Here is a 25,852-nt window from a genome sequence, read left to right as displayed (position 1 = left end):
GTTATAACAACGATTGGAGACAGGGAGTGTCGCAGGCCTGAGATGCTAGACATCCTGCAGGTACGGGATAATACCGCACAAGGAAGCATTGTTCCATGTCCAGTATGAAATGCAAATGTCTTACCAGACATTCATGTAAATAAAGAACATATTTATTATTAACTAAGCTTGGATTCTAACTCCATTTTACATAAAAACAAAGTCATCTTGCATAGTTTTAAAATATACTGAACTTCCTAGGAATGTAACTACCTGTAAATTGAGGAAAATTGTTTTTTTGTTTTGTTAAGAATATCATTAAGAACTGGTCAACATTTCAGAAGATCAGACCACCAATGGCAATGCTGCTTCTGAATCCCAATATAACACATCTGTATCAGAATCCATTTGTAGTTTTTATATTCATGGTGATTTATTTAGCCTTTATTTTAAAAAATCAAATATATAAATAAAAAGTGGGGAATCCTGGTGGTCCAGTGGTTAGGACTTGGCGCTTTCACTGCCAGGGGCCCAGGTTCGATCCCTGGTCAGGGAACTAAGATTGCACATGTCGCACGGCCAACACAAAAGTACAACATGGATAAACAAGAAGTGTGTTTTTGCTTTACCCACAAATAAAGTTATCAATGTGACTACTCTGCCAACTTTTTTTCCTGATGGAACATTCCAGTTAAATGAACATTTAGAAAGAAACACTCTGATAAAGTTGGCAAAGATATATTATACCTCCTTGTTTTCTCTCCTTAATCAAGCTGTAGTTTGTCTTGGCAAGCTATTCCTATTTCAGCTGAAGTTACCTCTTTCCCTTATCACATCACAAATAAGTCTGGCCTGTTATTACACTTTTATTCTAATATTCACTGGCATCTCTGCTCTTTAATTTTTCCCCTTTCGTGGAGTGGCTTTTGTCCTCTCTTAAAACTAAACCTATCATGTTTAGGAAGGTAAAAGCATCTAACCACTTTACTATGTCTTCTAGCATAGTTAGGCCCCAAAATGTATATATTGAAATCATTTTTACTAATTTAATTTTCTTTTACTTTTTGTTTATTACACAGTTAGGGTATCATGTCGATGTTATATAATTATAAAGCAATACTACCAAAGTTACCTATCAATTTCATTTCAGGGTAGTTAAGAGTTATGTTTTTAAAAATTGCTGTAATACCTAAATTTATAGCACTTGCTACATACTAGGTTCCGCTGTGTAACTGCTTTAGATGTATGAACTCAGTTAATTCTCAAAATAATTCTGTGAGATATGTATTATTAATATTTCCCATTTTACAGCTATGGAAACGGAGGCAAGGGGAGATTAAATGACTTTTTCAAAATGAGAGACCTAGTAAACGGCAGAGACAGAATTTGAACCCAGATAATGCAAAGAACATTCGGCCTGACAGGGTTGAAAACAAGTGGGCTAAGGAAAAAAGCACTGCGTGCACACTACGTAATAATAATTTTGTCAAGAAATAATAATCATGATTTGTATGTATCTAACAACATACCCTTATAATATACCAAACAAAAACTGACAAAATAAAAGGCAAATTTGACAAATCCAGAATCTCCACAGGATATTTTAAAATACCTCTCAGAAACTGAAAGCTTAAGCAGACAAGAAATGAGTATGGATATGGTTTTTTTTAATAACAAAACTGACATGCTTGATCTAATCTTGTCCCACAAAGGTAAGTTTTGTTGATTTTTTCAAGTGTATGTGAAACAATTTACCAAAATGCATGGATACTACATCATGATGGTTGAATCACATTCTCAGACCACTATGAAATAAAATTAAAAGTCAAAAATAAAGAGATAATTAAAAATAACCATAGTGGGCAATACTAATTATTTACCCAACATCTATTTTCCCCTTTTCTTAACTGACGTAACTCCAATTAGGTGGCATCCTGCTTAATTAAAACATTCAATCTGGCTATCTTCCTTGCAGCTAGGGTGGCCAGATGACATAGTCCTAGTAAGGCGATATAAGTGGGAATTGCTTGGTGGGGGATTCTGGGAATGCTAATGTTTTCCTGATGAAATTGTCCTTTTTCTAGTCTGAAGCAAAGATGTGGTGCTTGCATCAAGAGCAGCTAACTTGTAACCAAAAGGACAAAAGCCGCACACTAAAGAGAGAGCTAGAGGAAGCCTGGATTGTTGATGACTTCCTCAAGCAGTTGTAAAGCACAGGAATTTCTCAAGATTTCCTGAAAAAAATTAATATATTATTTGAAAAAGCCACTGTGTTCAGGTTTCTGTAGCATACTGCCTAAGACAATCCTAACTGATCTGTGAAAGTTTCAAAATAAATAATTTAGAGTTCAACTAAAGATTCTAGGGAAAAAAAGTATAATAAAGATAAAAACAAAAAATTAATGAAATAGAAAATGAAGAAACAATAAAGAGGTTCAACAAAACAAAAGTTGATTTGGGAGAGAAAAAAACTAATAAAATAAATGTATCTACAGAAATTTTTCATTTTCGGGTCTCTGCCTACTTCTCTAGACTCATCACAGGCTTGCCATTTCTTTCCATGCACCCACCAGACTTGAACCAAACCTAATTTTTCACTCACCATTCTGAAAATATTCCATGCTCTTATTCCTCTGTGCCTCTGCGAATGCTTTTCTTCATGCTTGAAATGCCCTTTCCCTGCTTGTCTATCTGACAAGCTCTTTCTTCCCCTTCAAGAAAACTCAAGGGTGAACTCTGGGAAGCATTCTCTGACCCCTTCAAACAAGGTTTGTACTGGTGCCCCTTATTAAGTCCCTTAGCACCCTATGCATACTTTCACACACTCAGCAACTATCTATTAAGCAATTTGAGGCTCTTGATAAAGGCTCTGTTTCAGCAAATACTGTATTTTAAATACATTTCCTGTCTTCCACCCTTAGCAAAGAGCTCTTTTAGGGCAGGATTTTATTTATTTCTCTATCCCTAGCACTAGCTCAATGAACTACACCTAATGAGCATTAACTAAATACTTGCTGAGTAAATGAATGAATGATTAAGATAGCAAATAACTGCAGTGTTTATTACATGCTAGAAGAGAAGTATCAGCAGAGTGCTATGAGGTCTCAAAGGGGAAGTAACCAACCCTCTCACTTGCCTCACTGCAAAAATAATTAACATCAGCTTTTTATAATATCTCTCACATGCTTTCACATATATCATATCATCTACAGAAATACATCTATGCACTGAGTGAATCCAAGTTGTACATACAACTTGTGTGCTTCCAGTTTTTGTTTTTCCAGCTGGATTTTCAATTAAGGTAAAGGATCTTGGGAGATACTTTTGTATAGCAATATGCACAAAGTAAAATTTTCTACCTGATAAATTATCCCTTGATGTCACCTAGTGCTGAGCTCACCCCACAGACACATCTGCAAAATTCTTTACTAATTAGCAGCCCAACTTTCCACATCAGCTCTGGAGGAACTAGTAAATGTACTGAATACGGCCAAAAGCTACAATCATATACTACTGTGTGTAAACCTTAAGAACATATGTGATACAAATAATCTCCTTTAAAACACATCACTTCACCCCAAAAAACTGAACCTCCCCATGACAGCTCCATCTCTGAAACCCCCTGTAGCTCAAAGAGGTTGCAAAACCAGATAAATGCAACATGGAAAACAACAGGAAATTTAGCAAGAAGCAGTTTTGACAGACAATAAGGATATGCAATAAAGACCATTTCCAAGGTGCAGAGCCCTAAGAAGCCTTGGACTGCTATCATCCTCTTTCTCCCAGGCTTTTCAATGCTAAACTCCTTTTTAAAAGGTGGTGGGAGATGGGAAGGAAGTTCTTTCCTCTCTATTCTCTCTTTTGTAAATCTCCGTAATATGGTGTCAGCCCCTTGGAATTCATGTTTCGTAGATTTGGTAGCTTCCCTGATCTTTAGGAACCTGTCTCTAACTGTTGCTTGTCTCTTTTTTCTCCACATCCTCCCCAAGTAAAGGGACCTGTGAAGATTCAGTCCTTGCTGCTGTAGTCTTCTCTGTCCATACTCTTTTCCTTAACTGTTTCTGACATTGTAAACATTCTCTGATGATTAAAAATGTGCTCAATTCCTAAAAAACACTGCATTCGTGCCAGAGTAATATGGTACAATTAAGGGTTTTCTCTACATTCATTACCCTTTAATTCCATTCTTTATATTGAAGGTTACGTTAATTCTCTAACTACATGGGGTAGTTTAATTCTGAAACAGCTGGTTTGATATGAAGAGATAAACAGACACACACACACACACACACACACCCCCCACACACACAAATCTTGCTCATGGAAGTTTTGGAGTTGAGGGTGATTCACATCACTCCCAGAACTCACTACTTTGTTCCCCAAATGGCCTTGGTATAAACTGACATCTCAGTCAGAGCAAAAACTCTGAAAACTGGTAACATCAGAAATACCTAATAGGCTTTCTCCTAACCTTCATCTTCAGGTAGAACATGTACTGTCTCACATCATCCTCACTGTCCAATTCTTAGTCATCTTACAAAAGCTGCCTTATACACCTCTAAGACTATAGAGCTTAACTCTCTTCTGATACAGTAATTATTAAAACATACAGGCACTGCATCTTATTAGAAGAGTCACATGCAGTACTGATGAAAACACTGTTTACAGTGAGGTCTCAGAAAGGTGTATAGAGAAGCACAAACACAACCGTGAAATAAAATATAAACAATCTGGGAGTTCCCTGGTAGCCTAGTGGATAGGCTCTGCTGTGGCATGGGTTCAATTCCTGGTCGGGGAACTGAGATCCCACAAGCCACGTGGCATGGCAAAAAAAAAGGATAAAATATAGACAATCTGAGAAAAATCCTTAAGTACTTGTAGATTCAGATTGCAACATTTAAAAGAGAAGATTCACTCTCATACAAATTTCACAAGTTATAGTTTGAGAGGATAAAAAATTATAGTCACTTGGGGCACTGAAACCACAGCAGCAACACGAGCAATAATGAGATCCAGTATCTTACTTTTCAGACAAAGCAGACAAGGCTACCAGAGAACACAGAAACTTTACATTCCCAAGCACAAAAATAAAACATCCCAGAACAAAATAACATTCACATACTAAAATGTTTCCTTTACTTTCCATATACAACTGTTCACCCTACAGATTTAAAGTTTGCATGACAAACTCCATGTGCACTAAATAATAAATGTACAGCCATGAATGTGAAAAAATCTGTTTTTCAGTACCAAGCAGACAGCAGATATCTGGCTCTTCTTGTTTATAAGTTTACTAATCTTATGGCTTAGCATTTCTAGATACAGTGCTGTCAATTTCAGAAAATATACCAAGGAGAGAAAGTGGGAACCTAAGCCTTTGTCTTATCTTTTTTTTTTTAATTTATTTATTTTTAAATTTTTGACTGCATTGGGTCTTTGTTGCTGCCTGCGGGCTTTTCTCTAGTTGCCGCAAGCAGGGGCTACTCTTTGTTGTGGTGCGTGGGCTTCTCAGTGGGTGGCTTCTCAGTGGGTGGCTTCTCTTGTTGCAGAGCACGGGCTCTAGGCGCGTGGGTTTCAGTAGTTGTGGCACTCAGGCTCAGTAGTTGTGTCTCACAGGCTTAGCTGCTCTGCAGCATGTGGGATCTTCCCAGACCAGGGCTCAAACCCGTGTCCCCTGCATTGGTAGGCAGATTCTTAACCATTGCACCACCAGGGAAGCCCTGTCTTATCTTTTATACCTCGTTATATATTGTACTTGCCACATGAATTTAATCAGGTTGAACTCTATAAAAAACTCTTATTATATATGCTATCATAGTCCAGAAATATCATAAATACATACAAATTAATAAATAATCTATTTCTTGTATACCAAATCAAAATTAGATGCAATAGTCCATTCATCAATTAGGTAGATAGGAATTCAAATCCTAGTTGTTCCATTTACTTGTTGTAATATATTTGGCAAGATGCTAAATATTTTTTTTTTTTGCAGTACGCGGGCCTCTCACTGTTGTGGGCTCTCCCGTTGCGGAGCACAGGCTCTGGACGCGCAGGCTCAGCGGCCATGGCTCACGGGCCCAGCCGCTCCGCGGCATGTGGGATCCTCCAGGACCAGGGCACAAACCTGTGTCCCCTGTGTCGGCAGGCGGACTCTCAACCACTGAGCCACCAGGGAAGCCCAAGATGCTACATATTTTTAACCTCAGTTTCCTCATTTATATAATGGAAGTCTAACTACTTATAGGATTGTTGTAGTCATTTTAAAAGATAACGTGTATGAGTTCTTGACACAGTACTTATCACAAAGAACTCGACAGATCTTAACTATATATAATAGAAATAGTAACTAGCCCTTATATAGGGTGTATTATGTGCTAGACATTATTCTAAGTACTTCATATATACTAGTTCATTATATCTTCCCAACAATACCACTATTATTATCTCCATTTTGCAAATGAGGAAACCAAGGCACAAAAGTCAAGTAACTTGCCCAAGATCAGAAAGTTTATAAGTGGCAGAGTCAAGATTCAAACCAAGGCAGCCTAGCTCCAGTCTCTCAGCTACTTTGCCTCTTAATGTATTCTTATAATGTACATATATACATTTTTTCTTATGCAACGAATATTTAGTGAGTGCCCTCTATGTGGCAGTCTGCGCTAAACATACAGACATGAAAAACACAGGGAGTTTTGATCTAACAGAGAAAGGCAAACAAGTAAACAAAAATGTATCATTGCTCTGATAAAGTCTGTACACGGTATATAGGAGGCATAAAGAAGGGAACACTCATTCATGCTATGAAAAATATGATACTAATGGTAAGAAAAGAAGGCATCTGATTTCATATAACCTTCAAAACTGAAATCACATCTAAAAAGTAGTAGGCTGATAAAAAAGAATGAAATAATGCCATTTGCAGCCACATGGATGGACCTGGAGATTAACATACTAAGTGAAGCAAGTCAGAGAAAAACAAGTATCATACTATAACACTTATTTGTGGAATCTTTAAAAAAAATGATACACGTCAACTTATTTTACAAAACAGTAACAGACTCACAGACACAGAAAACAATCATATGGTTACCAAAGGGAAAGGGAGGTGGGGGAGGGATAAATTAGGAGTTTTGGATTAACAAACTACAGATATACACTGCTATATATAAAATAGATAAACAACAAGGACCTACTATATAGCACAGGGAACTATATTCAATATCTTGTAATAACCTATAGTGGTAAAGAATCTGAAAAAAATATGAATGTATGTATAACTGAATCACTTGGCTGTACACCTGAAACCAACACAACATTGTAAATCAACTATACTTCAATAAAAAATTTTTAATAAAATAAAATAAAAAAATAGTGGGCTGACCTAAGATCAAATTTGAACTGTTGTGTAAAACTGAAATAGAGAAAATAACAATATCAAAAATTTTAAGAGCTTGATGGACTAGGTGTTGTACAAGGTGATCTACATATTTCATTTGATCCTTCCAACACTACAAGTTGGGCATTGTTATACAGGGTACAGTGAAATGAACAAAAACTCTGTGTTCATCTTAGGTGTGAATTTCTTCATCACGTCTCACTCTTCCACTCATTCTAATGCACAGATACACACATACACACACTGCTTCTCTTACCTCTGTTGGTAGTCCTATTTAGACTCCTTTGCCAGCTCTTCCTTCCTCTACACAACCCTTAAATGTTGGAGTTCCTCAATGCTTGGTCCCAAGCCCTCTGTATAATCTCATTCATATCCTTGGCTTCAGCTGCTCTATGTAAATGGCTCTTAAATTTACATTTCCAAACAAGATGTATTCTCTGAGCCCTAGATCTTTATAAGAAACTGCTTATTGGGACTTCCTGGTGGTCCAGGGGTTAAGAATCCGCCTTCCAATGCAGGGGATGCAGGTTCAATCCCTGGTCGGGGAACTAAGATCCCACATGCCATGGGGCAACTAAGCCCACACACTCTAGAGCCCGCATGCCACAACCAGAGACCCCTCATGCCTCAACTACTGAGCCCACACGCTCTGGAGACCATGCGCCACAACTAGAGAAAAGCCTGCATGGTGCAACGAAAGGCGCAGCATGCTGCAACAAAGATCCCACATGCTGCAACTAAGACCCGATGCAGCCAAATAAATAAATATTAAAAAAAAAAAAGCAGGGCTCCCCTGGTGGCGCAGTGGTTGAGAGTCCGTTTGCCGATGCAGGGGACACGGGTTCGTGCCCCGGTCCAGGAAGATCCCACATGCCGCAGAGGGGCTAGGCCCATGAGCTATGGCCGCTGAGCCTGTGCATCCGGAGCCTGTGCTCCGCAACGGGAGAGGCCACAACAGTGAGAGGCCCGCGTACCGCAAAGAAAAAAAAAGAAAGAAAAAGAAAGAAAGAAACTGCGTATGGATCATTTCCACATATAGGTCTCATAAGCAGCTCACACCAATCCAAATTTAAAATCATCAAATGTGCTCCTCCTTCAGGGCTCATACTTGAAATCATCTCTTTTTTTTTTTAATTTATTTAATTTATTTTTGGCTGCATTGGTTCTTCGTTGCTGTGCACAGGCTTTCTCTAGTTGCGGAGAGCGGGGGCTACCCTTCGTTGCAGTGTGCAGGCTTCTCATTGAGGTGGCTTCCCTTGTTGTGGAGCACAGGCTCTAGGTGCGCAGGCTTCAGTAGTTGTGGCATGCGGGCTCAGTAGTTGTGGTGCACAGGCTTAGTTGCTCTGCGGCATGTGGGACCTTCCCAGACCAGGGTTCGAACACGAGTCCCCTGCATTGGCAGGAGGATTCTTAACCACTGCGCCACCAGGGAAGTCCCTTGAAATCATCTTTGATTCCTCTTTCCTCTCACCATCACATCCAATCATTCACCAAATACTACAGATAATACCTTCTAAATATCTCTCCATTTTTTTTACAAGCATACTTAAATTGGTAAATTAAAAAGCATGTCTAGTATTTCAAATCATTTCATTCTTCTCCACCTCCATTGCTACCACACAACACTTCCACCACAAGTTACACATTACATCTTTCACCTGGACCATTGCCAAACTGAATCTCTTCTTACCCTCTCCAATTCATTTGATATTTGCAGCCAGTAATTTTTTATAATGCACATCAGAACATATTACACCCTTGAATAAAAGCAAGTTTCTTAAGATAAAGTCCAAAATCATTACCTTTTAGGACCTCTATAGATGATGAGGTCCTCGACAATAAACCTCTGCTTACATCTCTTACCAATGTCCCACTGACCTTCTGCTCTAGCCGTTCTAGACTTCTCTCAAATCCTCAACTGCACCTCAGACTCCATTCACTGGCCTATGAATAGACTGTTCCTTCTCCTAGAAATGCTCATCTCCAATCTATTTCTTCACTTGGCTAGTTCCTACTCACCCTTCAGGTCTCAACTTAAACTCCACTTTTTCAAGAAAACCATCATCCCTCTTCAAATTAAGCGTATGGCTTTTTTGTAGCCCCACTGCAATCTGTGTGTGGCGACAGACTGGACGCTATAATCTCCGCCTCCTGGTGTCATGCCATTATGTGATTCTGTCCCCCTGACCCTTGGCAGGATCAGTGACTTACTCCACACGAATTCAATATGGGAAAAGTGACTTTAATGTAAATTAAAACATTAAAGAAGCATTAACTGCAACCTAAATATAATGATGTTACATAAGACTAACCCACATCTTGCTCGGAGACTCTCTTGTTTGCTGGCTTTGAAGAATCAAGCTGCCATATGGAGAAGGAAACATAGCAAGGACCAGAAGCCCTCAATTCAGCAGCATGCCAGGAATTGAATGCTGCCAACAACCACGCAGGCTTAACAGCAGATCGTTCCCCACTTGAGCCTCATGTAAAACGGCCGCCCCAGCTGACACCTTGATTGCAGCTTTGTAAGACTCTGAAGCAGGGCACCCAGCTAAGTCATACCTGGACTCTTGAACTACAGAAACAGATATAATAATATGTGTTCTTTTAAACCACCGCATTGGTGGTAAACTTGTTATGCAACAATAAATAATATACTATGCTTCCCTTTATGTGGCAATTACCCTTGTAATTACTTAATGTAACTGCTTACCATTAGATTATAATTTCCACAAGGTCAGGATTAACAAGTTTTAATCATCACTGTGTCTCAGCACTTTTCACAGTGCCTGGTATTTAGGAAGACCACAATACATTGAAGGAATGAATGGATGGATAGATGGATGAATGAATGCCTACTCTATTCTAGGCACAGTGCTATATCCTGGAGAAATGAAGGTAAATAGGACATGGTCCCTGTTCTCATGGAGCTTAAAGCTAAGTGGGATGACAAGACACTTTAAACAGATGATGTCAAAAGAATATGATAAGGTAACATAGGTTTCTGTGAAGACACAGAATATGGGCATTTAACTCAGACTGCAAGGGTCAGATATGGGAGAGGAGAAAATCTCCCCAAGAGTAGTAAGACAAACAAGGCTTTGGGAGGGATGATCAAATCAGTACTATGAGTACCACTCTCTCAAGACTGACATCATTACCAACAACGCCTTTAGAATATAATCTGGTTCCAAACTGACGAAGTATTTGATACGGTGGGCTTAAAAACAAGGAGCCATACCTCTTGTTATATGAGAAGACACATTTTAACTGTATTAGTTAACAAGAAAAGCTGATTCCAAAGAAATTCAATTAATCTTCTAAAGGAATGTATGTTTGGGGATTGATTCTCAAGAGATCACCTATGCAATCAAGATTCATATTGATCAGGCAACATGATCTTGTATATAGAAAACTCTAAAAAAAAAAAAAATCCACACCACAAAAACTATTAGAACTAATAGAAGAGTTCAGCCAGGTTACAGGATATAAGATAAATACATAAAAATCAATTGTATTCTACACTAGCAATAAGCAATCTGAAAATGAAATTAAGAAGACAATTCCCCCAACAGCAAAACTGCTAGAGGGACTTCCCTGGTGGTCCAGTGGTTAAGACTCCACACTCCCAATGCCGGGGGCCTGCGTTCGATCCCTGAACAGGGAACTAGATCCCACACGCCGCAACTAAGAGCCCGCATGCTGCAACTAAAAGAGCCTACATGCCACAACTAAAGATCCCGCATGTGGCAATGAAGATCCCACGTGCCGCAGCTAAGACCTGGCACAGCCAAATAAATAAATAAATATTTTTTTAAAACTGCTAGAAACAAAGTCCTATCCTTAGAATGCAGGGTAGCTAGAGCATTCTCCTTACAGCACATAAAGTTCTCTTCTAGAGGAGACAAAAAGATTTCAGCTCTTCCTGTGTTTTTCCCTATAGTATCCCCTTCTGTCACTGGAAGACACCAACTGGCTTTGGCCTGACATTGGCATTCTTAGTTTGATCTCAGCCACTGCATCCTTCCAACACTTCCACTGTTGAAGTTAAAGAAAGAGTCCTCATTGCATGAGTATAAGAATCCTCCCAGGGCTTCCCTGGTGGCGCAGTGGTTGAGAGTCCGCCTGCCAATGCAGGGGACACGGGTTCATGCCCCGGTCCAGAAAGATCCCACATGCCGCGAAGCAGCTGGGCCCGTGAGCCATGGCCGCTGAGCCTGCGCGTCTGGAGACTGTGCTCCGTGACGGGAGAGGCCACAGCAGTGAGAGGCCCGCGTACCGCAAAAAAAAAAAAAAAGAATCCTCCCAAGCAAAACACCACTTTCTTAGTTTTCTTTTTAAAATCCCTTTCATTGTAGTTAACTTTTGTTTTAATAAAATATTCCTTTTTTTAAGACCCAGGAAGGAAGGAAGGGAGGGAGGGAGGGAGGAAGGAAGAAAGAAAGAGAGAAAGAAAAGAAAAGAAAAGAAGACAATTCCATTTAAAAAAGCACCAAAACTTAAGAGCTAAAACTACAGAATTCTTAGAAAAAAACATTAGGGAAAATCTTCATGACAATGAATTTGGCAACAATTTCGTGGATATGACATCAAAAGCACAGGCAACAAAAGGAAAACTAAAAATTGAATCTCAACAAAATTAATAACTTTTCTGCATTAAAGGACACTACATAAAGAACTCCTACAACTCAACAAAAACAACCCAACTTAAAAATGGGCAGGGGGGCTTCCCTGGTGGTACAGTGGTTGAGAGTCCGCCTGCCAATGCGGGGGACACGGGTTCGTGCCCCGGTCCAGGAAGATCCCACATGCCGCAGAGCGGCTGGGCCCGTGAGCCATGGCCGCTGAGCCTGCGCGTCCGGAGCCTGTGCTCCGCAACGGGAGAGGCCACAACAGTGAGAGGCCCGCATACCGCAAAAAAAAAAAAAAAAGGGCAGGGGACTTTCTTGGTGGCACAGTGGTTAAGAATCTGCCTGCCAATGCAGGGGACACGGGTTCGAGCTCTGGTCCGGGAAGATCTCACATGCCACGGAGCAACTGAGCCCGTGCACCAAAACTACTGAGCCTGCGCTCTAGAGCCCGTGAGACACAACTATGGAGCCCAATGCAAATCAAAACTACAATGAGATATCAACTCACACCAGTCAGAATGGCCATCATCCAAAAGTCTACAAATAACAAATGCTGGAGAGAGCGTGGAGAAAAGGGAACCCTCCTACATTGTGGGTGGGAATGTAAATTGTTACAGCCACTAAGGAAAACAGTATGAGGGTTCCTTAAAAAAACAAAAATAGAGTTGCCATATGATCCTGCAGTCCCACTCCTGAGTATATATATAAGGAAAAAACTCTAATTTGAAAAGATACATGCACCCCAATGTTCATAGTACCACCATTTTACAATAGCCAAGACATGGAAGCAACCTAAATGTCCATCAACAGATGAATGCATAAAGAAGATGTGATATATATATGTACACACACACACACACACAAACAAACACAATGGAATACTATTCAGCCATAAAAAGGAATAAAATTATGCCATTTGCAGCAACATGGATGAACCCAGAGATTATCATACTAAGTGAAGTAAGTCACTTCATTTAGTGGGGGAGGGATAAATTACGAGTCTGGGATTAGCAGATACAAACTACTATATATAAAATAGATAAACAGGGAAAGGATTTCCCTGGTGGTACAGTGGTTAAGAATCCACCTGCCAATAAAGGGGACATGGGTTCAAGCCCTGCGCCGGGAAGATACCACATGCCATGGAGCAACTGGGCCCATGTGACACAACTACTGGGCCTGCGCTCTAGAGTCCACGAGCCACAACTACTGAGCCCACGTGCCGCAACTGCTGAAGCCCGCACGCGTAGAGCCCGTGCTCCACAACAAAGAGAAGCCACTGCAATGAGAAGCCTGCACACAATGAAGAGTAGCCCCCGCACACCGCAACTACAGAAAGGCTGCACGCAGCAACCAAGACCTCCAATGCAACCAAAAAAAAAAGACAATCTACTGAATGAGAAAATATTTGCAAATGACATGACTGATAAGGGGTTAATATACAACATTTGTAAACAGCTCATACAACTCAACATCAAAAAAACAAATACTCAATTTAAAAATAGACAGAAAACCTGAATAGACATTTTTCCAAAGAAGACATAATGTGGCTAACGGGCACATGAAAAGATGCGCATCACTAACATCACTAACGATCAGGGAAGTGAAAATTAAAACCACAAAGACATATCACCTCACACTTGTCAGAATGGCTGTCACCAAAAAGATCACAAATAACAAGTGTTGGCGAGGAAATGGAGAAAAGGGAACACTTGCACACTGTTGAAGGGAATGTAAACTGGTACAGCCACTGTGGAAAACAGCATGGAGGTTCCTCAAAAAACTAAAAATAGAACTACTATGAGATCCAGCAATTCCACTCCTGGGTATATATCCGAAGAAAAGGATAACACTAATTCGAAAGAATACATGCACTCCCATGTTCATAGCAGCATTATTTACAATAGCCAAGATACGGAAGCAACCTAAGTGTCCATCAACAGACAAATGGATAAAGAAGATGTGGTATACATACATATACAATGGATTACTACTCAGCCATAAAAAACAATGAAATTTACCATTTGCAACAACATGTATAAACCTGGAGGATATCACGCTTAGTGAAATAAGTCAGACAGAAAAAGACAAATACTATGTGTTATCACTTGTATGTGGAATCTAAAAAAAATAAAACTAGTGAATATAACAAAAAAGAAACAGATACAGAGAACAAACTAGTGGTTACCAATGGAGAAAGGGAAAGGGAAAGGGGCAATATGGGGTAGGAGATTAAGAGGTACAACCTACTATGTATAAAAATAAGTTACAAGGGCTTCCCTGGTGGCGCAGTGGTTGAGAGTCCGCCTGCCGATGCAGGGGACACGGGTTCGTGCCCCGGTCCAGGAGAATCCCACATGCCGCGGAGCAGCTGGGCCTGTGAGCCATGGCCGCTGAACCTGCGCGTCCGGAGCCTGTGCTCCACAACGGGAGAGGCCACAACAGTGAGAGGCCCGCGTACCACAAAAAAAACAAAACAAAACAAAAAAAACCCAAAAAAATAAGTTACAAGGATATATTGTACAGCACAGAGAATATAGTCAATTTTTATAATAACTATACATGGAGTATAATCTATAAAACTTTTGAATCACTATGTTGTATACCTGAAACTAATATAATATTGTAAATCAATTATTATCTGAAAAAAAAACCCACGAGATACTACTTCACATGCACTAGGGTAGTCATAATAATAAAAAAATTTTTAAATAATAAAGAGATAGAATAACAAATGTTGGTGAGTTTTACAGAAACTGGAACCCTTATACATTGCTGGTAGAATGTAAAATGAAACAGCCACAGTGGAGAATAGTCTGGTAGTACCTCAAAAAGTAAAATGGAATTACTATATGACCCAGTAATCCCACTTCTAGGTATATACTCAAAATAATTGAAAACAAGTACTCAAACAAATACTTGTACACAAATATTCATAGCTGCACTATTCGCAATAACCAAAAGATGGGAACAATCCAAATGTCTATCAACAAATGACTATATAAACAAAATGTGGTATTACCTATACATTGTAGTATTACTGGGCCATAAAAAGGAATGAAATAGTGATACATGCTGTAACATGGATCAATGTTAAAAACATTATGCTAAGTAAAAGAAGTCAGTCATAAGGGTCACATATTGCATGATTCCATTTATATGAAATGTCCAGAAGAAGCAAGTCTATAGAGACATGAAGTAGAATACTAGTGGTTGCCTGGAGATGGGGGAAGGGAGGAATGGGCAGTGACTATTAATAAGTACAGGATTTCTGTTTAGGATGATAAAAACATTTTTAAATTAGACAGTGGTGAGGGATGTACAACCTTGTAAATATACTAAAAACCATTGAATTATGTATTTAAAAAAGGAGAATTTTAAGGTATATGAATTATCTCTCAGTAAAGCTCTTATTAAAAAGAAAAGAAATCACATTGATACTTTGTTCTAGAATGGGGTTCCAGGTTTTATAGGTTTCACAATACATAGTAAAATAATTCTGTGTTTTAGTATCTCATGGGGTACTTCAGTTATCTCAAGAGACTGGAAAAGTCATCTTCCTAGAAATTCTCCTTCCAATTATATTCCCAAACAAAACAAGGATTAGTATAAAAAGAAATTAAGGGCTTCCCTGGTGGCGCAGTGGTTGAGAATCCGCCTGCCAATGCAGGGAACATGGGTTCGAGCCTTGGTCCGGGAAGATCCCAACATGCCGCGGAGCAGCAAAGCCCATGCGCCACAGCTACTGAGTCTGTGCTCTAGAGCCCACGAGCCACAACTACTGAAGCCCGTGTGCCACAACTACTGAAGCCCGCACACCTAGAGCCCGTGCTCCACAAGAGAAGCCACCAAAATGAGAGCCCACACACTGCAACAAAGAGGAGCCCCCGCTCGCCGCAACCAAAAAGAAAGCCCGCGCGTAGAAGCAAAGACCCAACACAGCCAAAAAAATAAAGAAATTAATTAATTTTTTAAAAAAAGAAATTAAGAGGCTTCTACTGTATCCTACCAGAAGCACTCTTAATTTAAAACACTGAACAGGTTGTCAGCCAGTGCTACAGTAAAGCTGAATAGATTTTCCACTTACCAGAAGGTAAGAGATTAGGGCCATTGTGCCATTTGGTTTTACTTTCTTTTCCCTTACTTTATAAACACTCATGTCACCTCTTCTTACACATACCTCAGTTCTTCCCTAAATAGGTTTCACTAACAACCAAAATATTCTAAGTCATTATCCTAGAAACAATGAAATTACCCTAATCTGTTTTATAGTTTTTAAAAACGTGAAAAAGATTAATAATCAAAGGAAACTCTTTGAAGCTCACAAATGGTTTTAAATGTAAATCCAAACTGTTCTGTTTCTAAAAGTATATTTTTCCTAAATTCAGTAACAGATGTTATACTTTCATCTTTTTAGTGCTTTTAGACCAGGGATTTATAACCTCAGCACTATTAACATTTTGGGCCAGACAATTCTTTGTTGTGGAGGGCTATCCTGTGCATTGTAGAATGTTAATAGCATCACTGGCCTCTACCCACTAGATGCCAGTAGCACCCCCTGCCCAGTTGTGACAACCAAAAATATCTCCAGATATTGCAAAGTATCTCTTAGGAGGGCAAAACTGACCCCAGTTGAGAACCACTGCCCTAGTTCATCAATCTTAATTATTTCCTAAGAGAGCAAACTAGCTAAATTCATCATGAACCATAAAAATAAACACACTGGGGCTTCCCTGGTGGCGCAGTGGTTAAGAATCTACCTGCCAATGCAGGGGACACAGGTTCGATCCCTGGTCCAGGAAGATCCCACATGCTGCAGAGCAACTAAGCCCGTGCACCACAACTACTGAGCCTGTGCGTTAGAGCCCACGTGCCACAACTGCTGAAGCCCACGCACCTGGAGCCACTGCTCCGCAACGGCAGAGACCACTGCAGTGAGAGGCCCGTGCACCGCGGCGAGGAGTGGCCCCGCTCGCTGCAGCTTGAGAGGGCCCACGCACAGCAGGAAAGACCCAACGCAGACAAAAATAAATAAATAAAATAATTAAAGAAAAAAAAAGAAGTTAGCAACTCATTAAAGAATAATACACCAAGAATGCAAAGATAGCTCACTATTAGGCAACCTACTAATATAATTCACTTTACTAAGGGAGCAAAAGAGAAAAATACATGTATCACCATATGTATCAGAGTTCTTCAGAGAAACAGAACAAACAAAATATATACAGAGACAAAGAGATTTATTATAAAGAATTGGCTCACACAGTTATAGACTGAGAAGTCTCAAGAGCTCCAGTCAGTAAGCTGGAGACTCAGGAAAGCCACTGGTAATTTCAGTCTGAGTCTGAAGGCCTGAGAACCAGGAGAGCCGATGGTATAGGTTCCAGTCCAAAAGCTGGCAGGCTCAAGGCCCAAGAAGAGCCAATATTTCAGTTCCAATCCAAAGGAAGGCAGGAAAATACAGATATCCCAGCTAAAGTAGTCAGGGAGGAGTTCCCTCTAATGATAGGAAGGTCAGCCTTTCTGTTCTACATGGGCCTTCAAATGATTGGATGAGGGTAACCCACATTAGGGAGGGCAATCTGCTTTACTCAGGCTACTGATCAAATGATAATCTTATCCAAAACTTTCTCTCACAGACACACCCAGAATAAAATTTGACCATATATCTAGGCACCCCCTGACCCAGTCAAGTTGACACATAAAATTAACAATCATACTACAGGCTTTGAAAAGACATACGGTAAAAATTCCATATCCATACTGCATAAAAATAATTATTCACAAAACAGGAGATTTTTGTTAAGATTTTGAAGATCCAATAGAAAAAGAGATATCTACTTCAGCCCCAAAACCATATCATGTTTAATTAGGAAACACTACAAGTATTCCCATTAAAGTCAGGAACAACACAAAGATGTCAAATATCACTATTATTTAACATTTTAGGAAGTATTGATCAATGCAATTTATTGAGAAAAAGGTAAGTGAGATATAAAAATGGGAAATAAATTTATCATCATTCACAGATATGACTGTATGTCTGGAAAATCAAAGTGAATCTACTGCAAACATTAAAAAACTCAGCATACTAGATGCACCAAAAATTAATATGTAAAAATTAATAGTCCTCATATGCAAACAACAAACATAAGATATAATGGAAGTTGGGCTTCCCTGGTGGCGCAGTGGCTGAGAGTCCGCCTGCCGATGCAGGGGACATGGGTTTGTACCCCAGTCCGGGAAGATCCCACATGCAGTGGAGCGGCTAGGCCCGTGAGCCATGGCTGCTGAGCCTGCGCGTCCGGAGCCTGCGCTCTGCAATGCGAGAGGCCACAACAGTGAGAGGCCCGCGTACTGCAAAAAAAAAAAAAAAGGAAGAAATGCCAAGAAAATTCTGAAAAGGAATAATAATGATGGAGAACTAGACTAACCAGATATTAAAATAAAGCTGCAATGCTGGTATATGAATACACAGTTCAATGCAATAGAATAAAGTCTAGAAAGAGACCAAAATACTTAGGAAAATTCAGTATAGAATAAAGGTGACATTTCCAATCAGTGAGAAAAATATTAAAGATTGATATAAACTAAATGTTGCTGGTAGAACTGAGTACACATCTTAAAAAATAAATTCCAGATGGATCAAATATTTAAACATAAGTAGTAATACCATAAAAGTGATTAGAAAAAAATTATGTTATTTATAACAAAGGAGTGCAGACAGCCTTTCTAAATAATAAAAGAAACAGAAGTCAAAACAGTAAAAAAACAAAATGAACTATTTCTACATTGCAAAATTGTTAAAAACTAGCTTAAAAAGCACTACGATCTTAGAAAATATCTATAATTCATAGCACAGATATAAAGGAGTCCCACAAATCAGTAAGATACAAGAAAAATAACCTTGTAGAAAAATGGGTACTATATGCCAAGTAGAATTCTAGACACTGAGGATACAGCAGTGTACAGAGATAAAAAGAGATAAAAAAAAAAATCCCTGGGACTTCCCTGGTGGCGCAGTGGTTAAGAATCCGCCTGACAATGCAGGGGACACAGGTTCGATCCCTGGTCCAGGAAGATCCCACATGCCATGGAGCAACTAAGCCCATGCGCCACAACTACTGAGCCTGTGCTCTAGAGCCTGTGAGCCACAACTACTGAGCCCATGTGCCACGACTACTGAGGCCTGTGTGCCTAGTGCCCATGCTCCACAACAAGAGAAGCCACTGAAATGAGAAGCCCACGCACCACAACGAAGAGTAGGCCCCACTCGCCGCAACTAGAGAAAGCCCATGTGCAGTAATGAAGACCAACTGCAGCCAAAAAAAAAAAGAAAAAAGAAACCATAGTCTTTAAAAAAAATACATAAATAAATGAAAAATAAAAAGGGTAACAACCAGACTAAGAATTAACTTATCAGCAAAAATAGAGGTGAACTACAAAAAGAAGAAGAAAAAGGGGAAGAGTAATTTCAAAGTGCTGAGGAAAATAACTACTGTCCTAAATTCTATACTCATTAAATTACCATTTAAGAGTTTACTCAGTATAAAGACAGAAGTAATCACAATAAATGTAAACAGATTACAATCTCTCTCTTTATGGGCAAATTTAATTTTGGATCAAAAAAACTAAATATAAAACTGTTTCACAGGACACACATTAAAAATGTACTATCACAGACAGAATAAAAATAGAGATGGAAAAAGACATACTGGGAAAATAATAACCGAAACAACAGACAAATGCATACAGTGAGGAGGAAGGTACACAATATTGATATCAGATAAAGTAGAAATCAAAGCTAAAAGCATGAGGTGGGATAAAAATAAAAAACCAGCATTTATAAAATATACAATCTATCTATAGCATACAATCCAATAATAATCATGAATTTCTATTAATATCTACTTCACAAAATGGCCTGTAAACAAATAACACGCTGAGAGAAACACAAGGAGAAATCTATAAACACATTAGGAACTATTAATAGAACTTTTTCAAAGAAATAGATTAGACTAAAATAAAGAAGGCCATATAACATCTGAATAACACAATACAAAAGCTTAATCTAACAGAGATATATAGAACTTTATGCAAACAAATAGAAATTCATATTTGTTTCAAACACATTTGCAGCATTCAAAAAAATCTGATCATGCATTACACCAAAACAAAATCTAAATTATACTCCAAAGGCAGACTTCATATAAGCCATTTTCTCTGATCATGATGCACTAAAATTAGAAATTAAATATCAAACAATTACCAAAAGAAAACTTACTGTGTGGAAATTTTAAAATCTCATATTATATAATTCTTAGATTAAAAAGGAAATCAGGGTGGGAGGGAGACACTAGAGGGAGGAGATATGGGGATATATGTATATGTATAGCTGATTCACTTTGTTATAAAGCAGAAAGTAACATACCATTGTAAAGCAATTATACTCCAATAAAGATGTTTAAAAAAAAAAAAGAAAATCAAACCAAATTACACTAGAAATGATGAGAGCATACAGGGACTTCCCTGGTGGTCCAGTGGTTAAGAATCCACCTTCCGGGGCTTCCCTGGTGGTGCAGTGGTTGAGAATCTGCCTGCCAATGCAGGGGACACGGGTTTGAGCCCTGGTCTGGGAAGATCCCACAGGCCGTGGAGCAACTAGGCCCGTAAGCCACAACTACTGAGCCTGCGCGTCTGGAGCCTGAGCACCACAACTAGAGAGAAGCCTGTGTGCTGCAACAAAAGATTCCACTTGCCACAATGAAGATCCCACATGCCACAACTAAGACCTGAGGCAGCCAAATTAATTAATTAATTAATTAATTTTTAAAAAACCTCCTGAAATTAATAAGCAATTATAGTAAGGTTGCAAGATACAAGGTTAGTACAAAAAAGCCCAATTACATTCCTATATACAGGCAATGAATAAGTAGAATTTAAAATTACAAATTACTATTTACATCAGCAACCCCCAAAATAAAATATTTGGGTGTAAATCTAACAAAATATGTACAAGATCTGTATGAAGAAAACTACAAAACTCTGATGAAAGATAACAAAGAAGAACTACATACACGGAGAGGTATTCCATGTTCATGGATAAGACTCAATATTGTCGGGCTTCCCTGGTGGCGCAGTGGTTAAGAATCTGCCTGCCAATGCAGGGAACACGGGTTCGAGCCCTGGTCCGGGAAGATCCCACATGCCGCGGAGCAGCTAAGCCCGTGCGCCACAACTACTGAGCCTGCGCGTCTGGAGCCTGTGCTCCGCAACAAGAGAGGCCGCGACAATGAGAGGCCCGCGCACCGCAATGAAGAGTGCTCCCCGCTTGCAACAACTAGAGAAAGCCCTCGCACAGAAATGAAGACCCAACACAGCCATAAATAAATAAATAAAATATAAAAAAAAAAAGACTCAATATTGTCAAAATGTCAGTTTTTCCCAATTTAATCTATAGACTCAATGCAATCCCAAAATCCCAGCAAGTTATCTTGTATATATCAACAAACTGATTCTAAAGTATATATAGAGAGGCAAAAAACCCAGAATAGCCAACTCAGTGTTAAAGAAGAACAAATACTTGACCTCAAAACATATTATAAAGCTACAGTAATCAAGACTTTGTTGTATTGATGAAAGAATAAACAAACAGATGAATGGAACAGAATACAGAGCCCAGAAATCCACATAAATACAGTCAATTGATCTTTGACAAAGAAGCAAAGGCAATAAAACAGAGCAAAAATAGTCTTTTCAGGAAATGCGGCTGGAAGAACTAGAGATTCACATGCAAAAAAATGAATCTAGACATAGACTTTACACCTTCATAAAAATTAACTCAAAATGGATCACAGACCTAAACATAAAATGCAAAACTGTAAAACTCCTAGAAGATAACACAGAAGAAAACCTAGATGACCTTGGGTATGGCAATGACTTTCTTTTTTTTATAAATTTATTTATTTTATTTTTTATTTATTTTATTATTTATTTATTTTATTTTTGGCTGCGTTGGGTCTTTGTTGTGTGCGTGGGCTTTTCTTTGGTTGCAGCGAGCGGGGGCTCCTCTTCGTTGTGGTGCACAGGCTTCTCATTGCAGTGGCTTCTCTTGTTGCAGAGCATGGGCTCTAGGTGTGTGGGCTTCAGTAGTTGTGGCACATGGGCTCAGTAGTTGTGGCTCGCAGGCTCTAGAGCGCAGGCTCAGCAGTTGTGGCACACGAGCTTAGTTGCTCTGTGGCATGTGGGATCTTCCCGGACCAGGGATCAAACCCGTGTCCCCTGAATTGGCAGGCGGATTCTTAACCACTGTGCCACCAGGGAAGTCCCTAAATAAATGTTTTTAAATAAAATAAAATAAAAGCGTTATCAACACTGGTACATATGATCAACTGATTTTCAACAGGGTGCCAAGACCATTCAATGGGGAAAGAACAGTTTTTTTTCAACAAATGGTGCTGGGAAAACTCAGCACCATTGAATGAATGAAGTTAGATCTTTCCTTTCACTACATACAAAAATTAACTTAAATGGATCAAAGACATAAATGTAAGAGCTAAAACTATAAAACTCTTAGAAGAAATCATTGGGGAAAATCATGATATTGGATTTGGAAGTTATTTTGGGGCATGACACCAAAAGCACAGGCAACAAAAGAAAAACTAGGTAAACTAGACATAATCAGAATTAAAAACTTGTGTGCATCAAAGGACACTATAAGAGTGTAAAAAGACAACCCACAGAATAAGAGAAAATATTTTCAAATCATATATCTGATAAAGGATATGACCCTTACATACAAATAAAATCAAACTCAAAAGTGGACAAAAAAGGCTTCCCTGGTGGCGCAGTGGTTGGGAGTCCACCTGCCGATGTGGGGGGTGCGGGTTCGTGCCCTGGTCTGGGAGGATCCCGCGTGCCGCGGAGCGGCTGGGCCCGTGGGACATGGCTGCTGGGCCTGCGCATCCAGAGCCTGTGCTCCACAACGGGAAAGGTCACAGCGGTGGGAGGCCCGCATACCACAAAAAAAAAAAAGGACAAAAGACTTGAATAGATATTTTTCCAAAGAAGATACACAAAAGGCCAAGGCAAAGATGCTCAACATCACTAGTCATTAAAGAAATGCAAATCAAAGCCACATGAGATATCACTCCATATCCACCAGAATTGCTAATATCAGAAAGAAAGAAAGAAAGAAAAAAAGAAAGAAAGAAAGAAAGAAAGGAAGGAAGGAAGGAAGGAAGGAAGGAAGGAAGGAAGGAAGGAAGGAAAGAAAGAAAGAAAGAAAGAAAGAAAGAAAGAAAGAAAGAAAGAAAGAAAGAAAGAAAGAACAAGTGTTAGTAAGAATATGGAGAAATGAGAACTGTTGTACGTTGCTGGTGGGAATGTAAAATGGTACAACTCTACATAAAATAGTATGGTGGTTCCTTAAAAAGTAAAACAGACTAAGTGAAATAAGGTAATCACAAAAAGACAAAAACTACATGATTTCATTTATATAGGGTATCTAGAGTAGTCAAACTCATAGAAACAGAAAGTAGAATGGTTGTTGCCAGGAGCTGCGGGGAGAGGGAAGGGAAGAATTATTTAGTAGGTACAGAGTTTCAGTTTTGCAAGATGAAAAAGTTCTGAAGATTGGTTGCACAGCAATGTGAATATACTTAAAACTGTACACTTAAAAATGGTTAAGATAGTGAATTTTATGTTATGTGTATTTTACCACAATTTCTTTAAAAAGCTAAACACAGAATTACTATATGACCCATCAGTTTCACTTATAGGTAAATACCCAAAAGAACTGAAAGCAGGGACTCAGTTACTTGTACATCAGTGTTCATAGCAGCATCATTTACAATAATCAAAAGGAGGAAACAACCTAAATGTCCATCAGCAGGTGAACGGATAAAAAAAATGTGGCATATACATACAATGGGATATTATTCAGATATAAAATGAAATGAAATTCTTTTTTTTTTTTTTTTTGCCCTGCCGTGTGGCTTGCAGGATCTTAACTCACGGACCAGGGATCAAATCAGAGCCCCGGCAGTGACAGCACCAAGTCCTAATCACTGGATCGCCAGAGAATTCCAAAGAAACGAAATTCTGATATATGCTTCAACATGGATGAATCTTGAGGACATTATGCTAAGTGAAATAATCCAGGCATAAAAGGACAAATATTGTATAATTCCATTAATATGAGATACCTAGAATAGACATATTCATAGAGACAGAAGGTAGAACAGACATTAACAGGGCTAAGGGTAGTGGAGGGAGTTATTTTTTAATGGGTACAAAGTTTCCATTTGGGCTGATGAAGAATTCTGGGGGAGTGGAAGAGGCTCCTATATTATTTTAATTTTTGATCAGCATGTAGTATTTTTATAATTAAAATAAATAAAATATCTTACAAGTTAATAGATAGCTCAAGAGGACAGTTTGTAACACTGCTCAAGATCCATAGCACCCTGACAAGGCAAAGCCTATGTCTTAATTAAACACAACTGTCAACTCTGCAGTGAAACTGACCATCAACAAGACAATATAAGAAAAACTGATGCATCACTCACCTTGAACACTTCAGAGAAGAAGCCAGACCCTATTTTTTCACAGGTGAAGTCATCTAAACGCGTCAGTCTGGAAAAGGCACTTATAAGAGCTCGATATGAAGAGGGCCAAACTCTTCCCACCTGGGTCATGTTCCCGTCCCCTCCACCACCTCCTTCAAAATCTTCAAGACGCTCCACACGTGGAGGAAATCCTGCAATTGAATTCCGTTTGCTCCGATCCATAGTCTCAATAATCACTTTTTTTCTTCTTTTAGGAATGAATTCCACACATAGTAAATTTCTGTTGAGTTTTACTTCTCTTCTGGCTTGTCACTAAATAAGAGATTAAAATGATATTTCATTAAAACCATTAACGAATAATAAATACAGGCATACAGAACACTATCAATGTAAAAATATTTCCTCTTTCATATTCTAGCTCCTGATTTTCAGATCTAAAAAACACTTTATGCTTTTATCTTCAAAAAGCAGTGATATATCTATTATTCGTTGAGTACCTATTATCTAAGAAACATACTGTAAGAGTTATGCATATGTCATGTCATTTGATTCTCAAATAACCCATGATATAAGATTATGTTCATTTCACAGAGAGGTCAAGCAATCATACAGTCACCAAATGGTACAGATAAAGTTAACATGCCAGATTGTCTGATTCAAAAGCCTGTGCTCCTGCCAATGCCCTTCACAGCCTCATATAATTTTCTCTTCATTTGAAAAATCATTAAGTCCAAATATATAAAACAAGGATGACAAATATTTTATACTATAAAATTGTATAATTTTAAAAGAAAACTATATCCAAAAGCAATTTAAAATTCCACTCTTGATTAAACAACCCAGTCCAGCAGAAGTGACTACAGAAGGCTCCATCCCATCTGGCACCTAAGAATAAAAACAAAAACCCACTTTTTCTTTTAGCCTGTCTCTCCCAACATCTACTTTTTCCACAAGAATCAATTATATTTAGGCCTTTAATCCATTTTTTTTAAAGATTTATTTATTATTTATTTATTTTTGGTTGTGTCAGGTCTTAGTTGTGGCACGCATGGATCTTCGTTGAGGCATGCGGGATCTTTCATTGCAGCGCGCAGGCTTCTCTCTAGTTGTGGCATGTGGGTTTTCTCTGCTTTAGTTGAGGCACGAGCTCAGTAGTTGTGGCACGAGGGGCTTAGTTGTCCCGCAGTATGTGGGATTCTAGTTCCCTGACCAGGGATGGAACCTGTGCCCCCTGCATTGTAAGGTGGATTCTTTACCACTGGACCACCAGGGAA

The 25,852-nt window shown here is 39.0% G+C and overlaps 1 protein-coding gene across 9 annotated transcripts in view; it reads right to left on the bottom strand.

Annotated features, from left to right (window-relative positions):
• The window catches only part of TESK2 (testis associated actin remodelling kinase 2), a 130,918-nt gene that overhangs the window by 76,840 nt on the left and 28,226 nt on the right, over nt 1–25,852 (bottom strand). For 7 of the 9 annotated variants that reach the window (XM_060306124.1, XM_060306122.1, XM_060306129.1 and 4 more), the window contains one exon: nt 24,579–24,890. In XM_060306124.1, coding sequence (XP_060162107.1) covers nt 24,579–24,800 — 222 coding nt within the window. In that variant the 5' untranslated portion in view covers nt 24,801–24,890. Of the gene's footprint in view, nt 1–2,581; nt 2,691–9,180; nt 9,433–24,578; nt 24,891–25,852 lie in introns of those variants that run through there. The other 2 variants (XM_060306136.2, XM_060306138.2) reach the window with 2 other exon arrangements.

Source organism: Globicephala melas, chromosome 1 (genome assembly GCF_963455315.2).
Source record: "Globicephala melas chromosome 1, mGloMel1.2, whole genome shotgun sequence".
NCBI classification, from domain to species: Eukaryota; Metazoa; Chordata; class Mammalia; order Artiodactyla; family Delphinidae; genus Globicephala; species Globicephala melas.
This window is presented reverse-complemented; position numbering and strand designations above follow the sequence as displayed.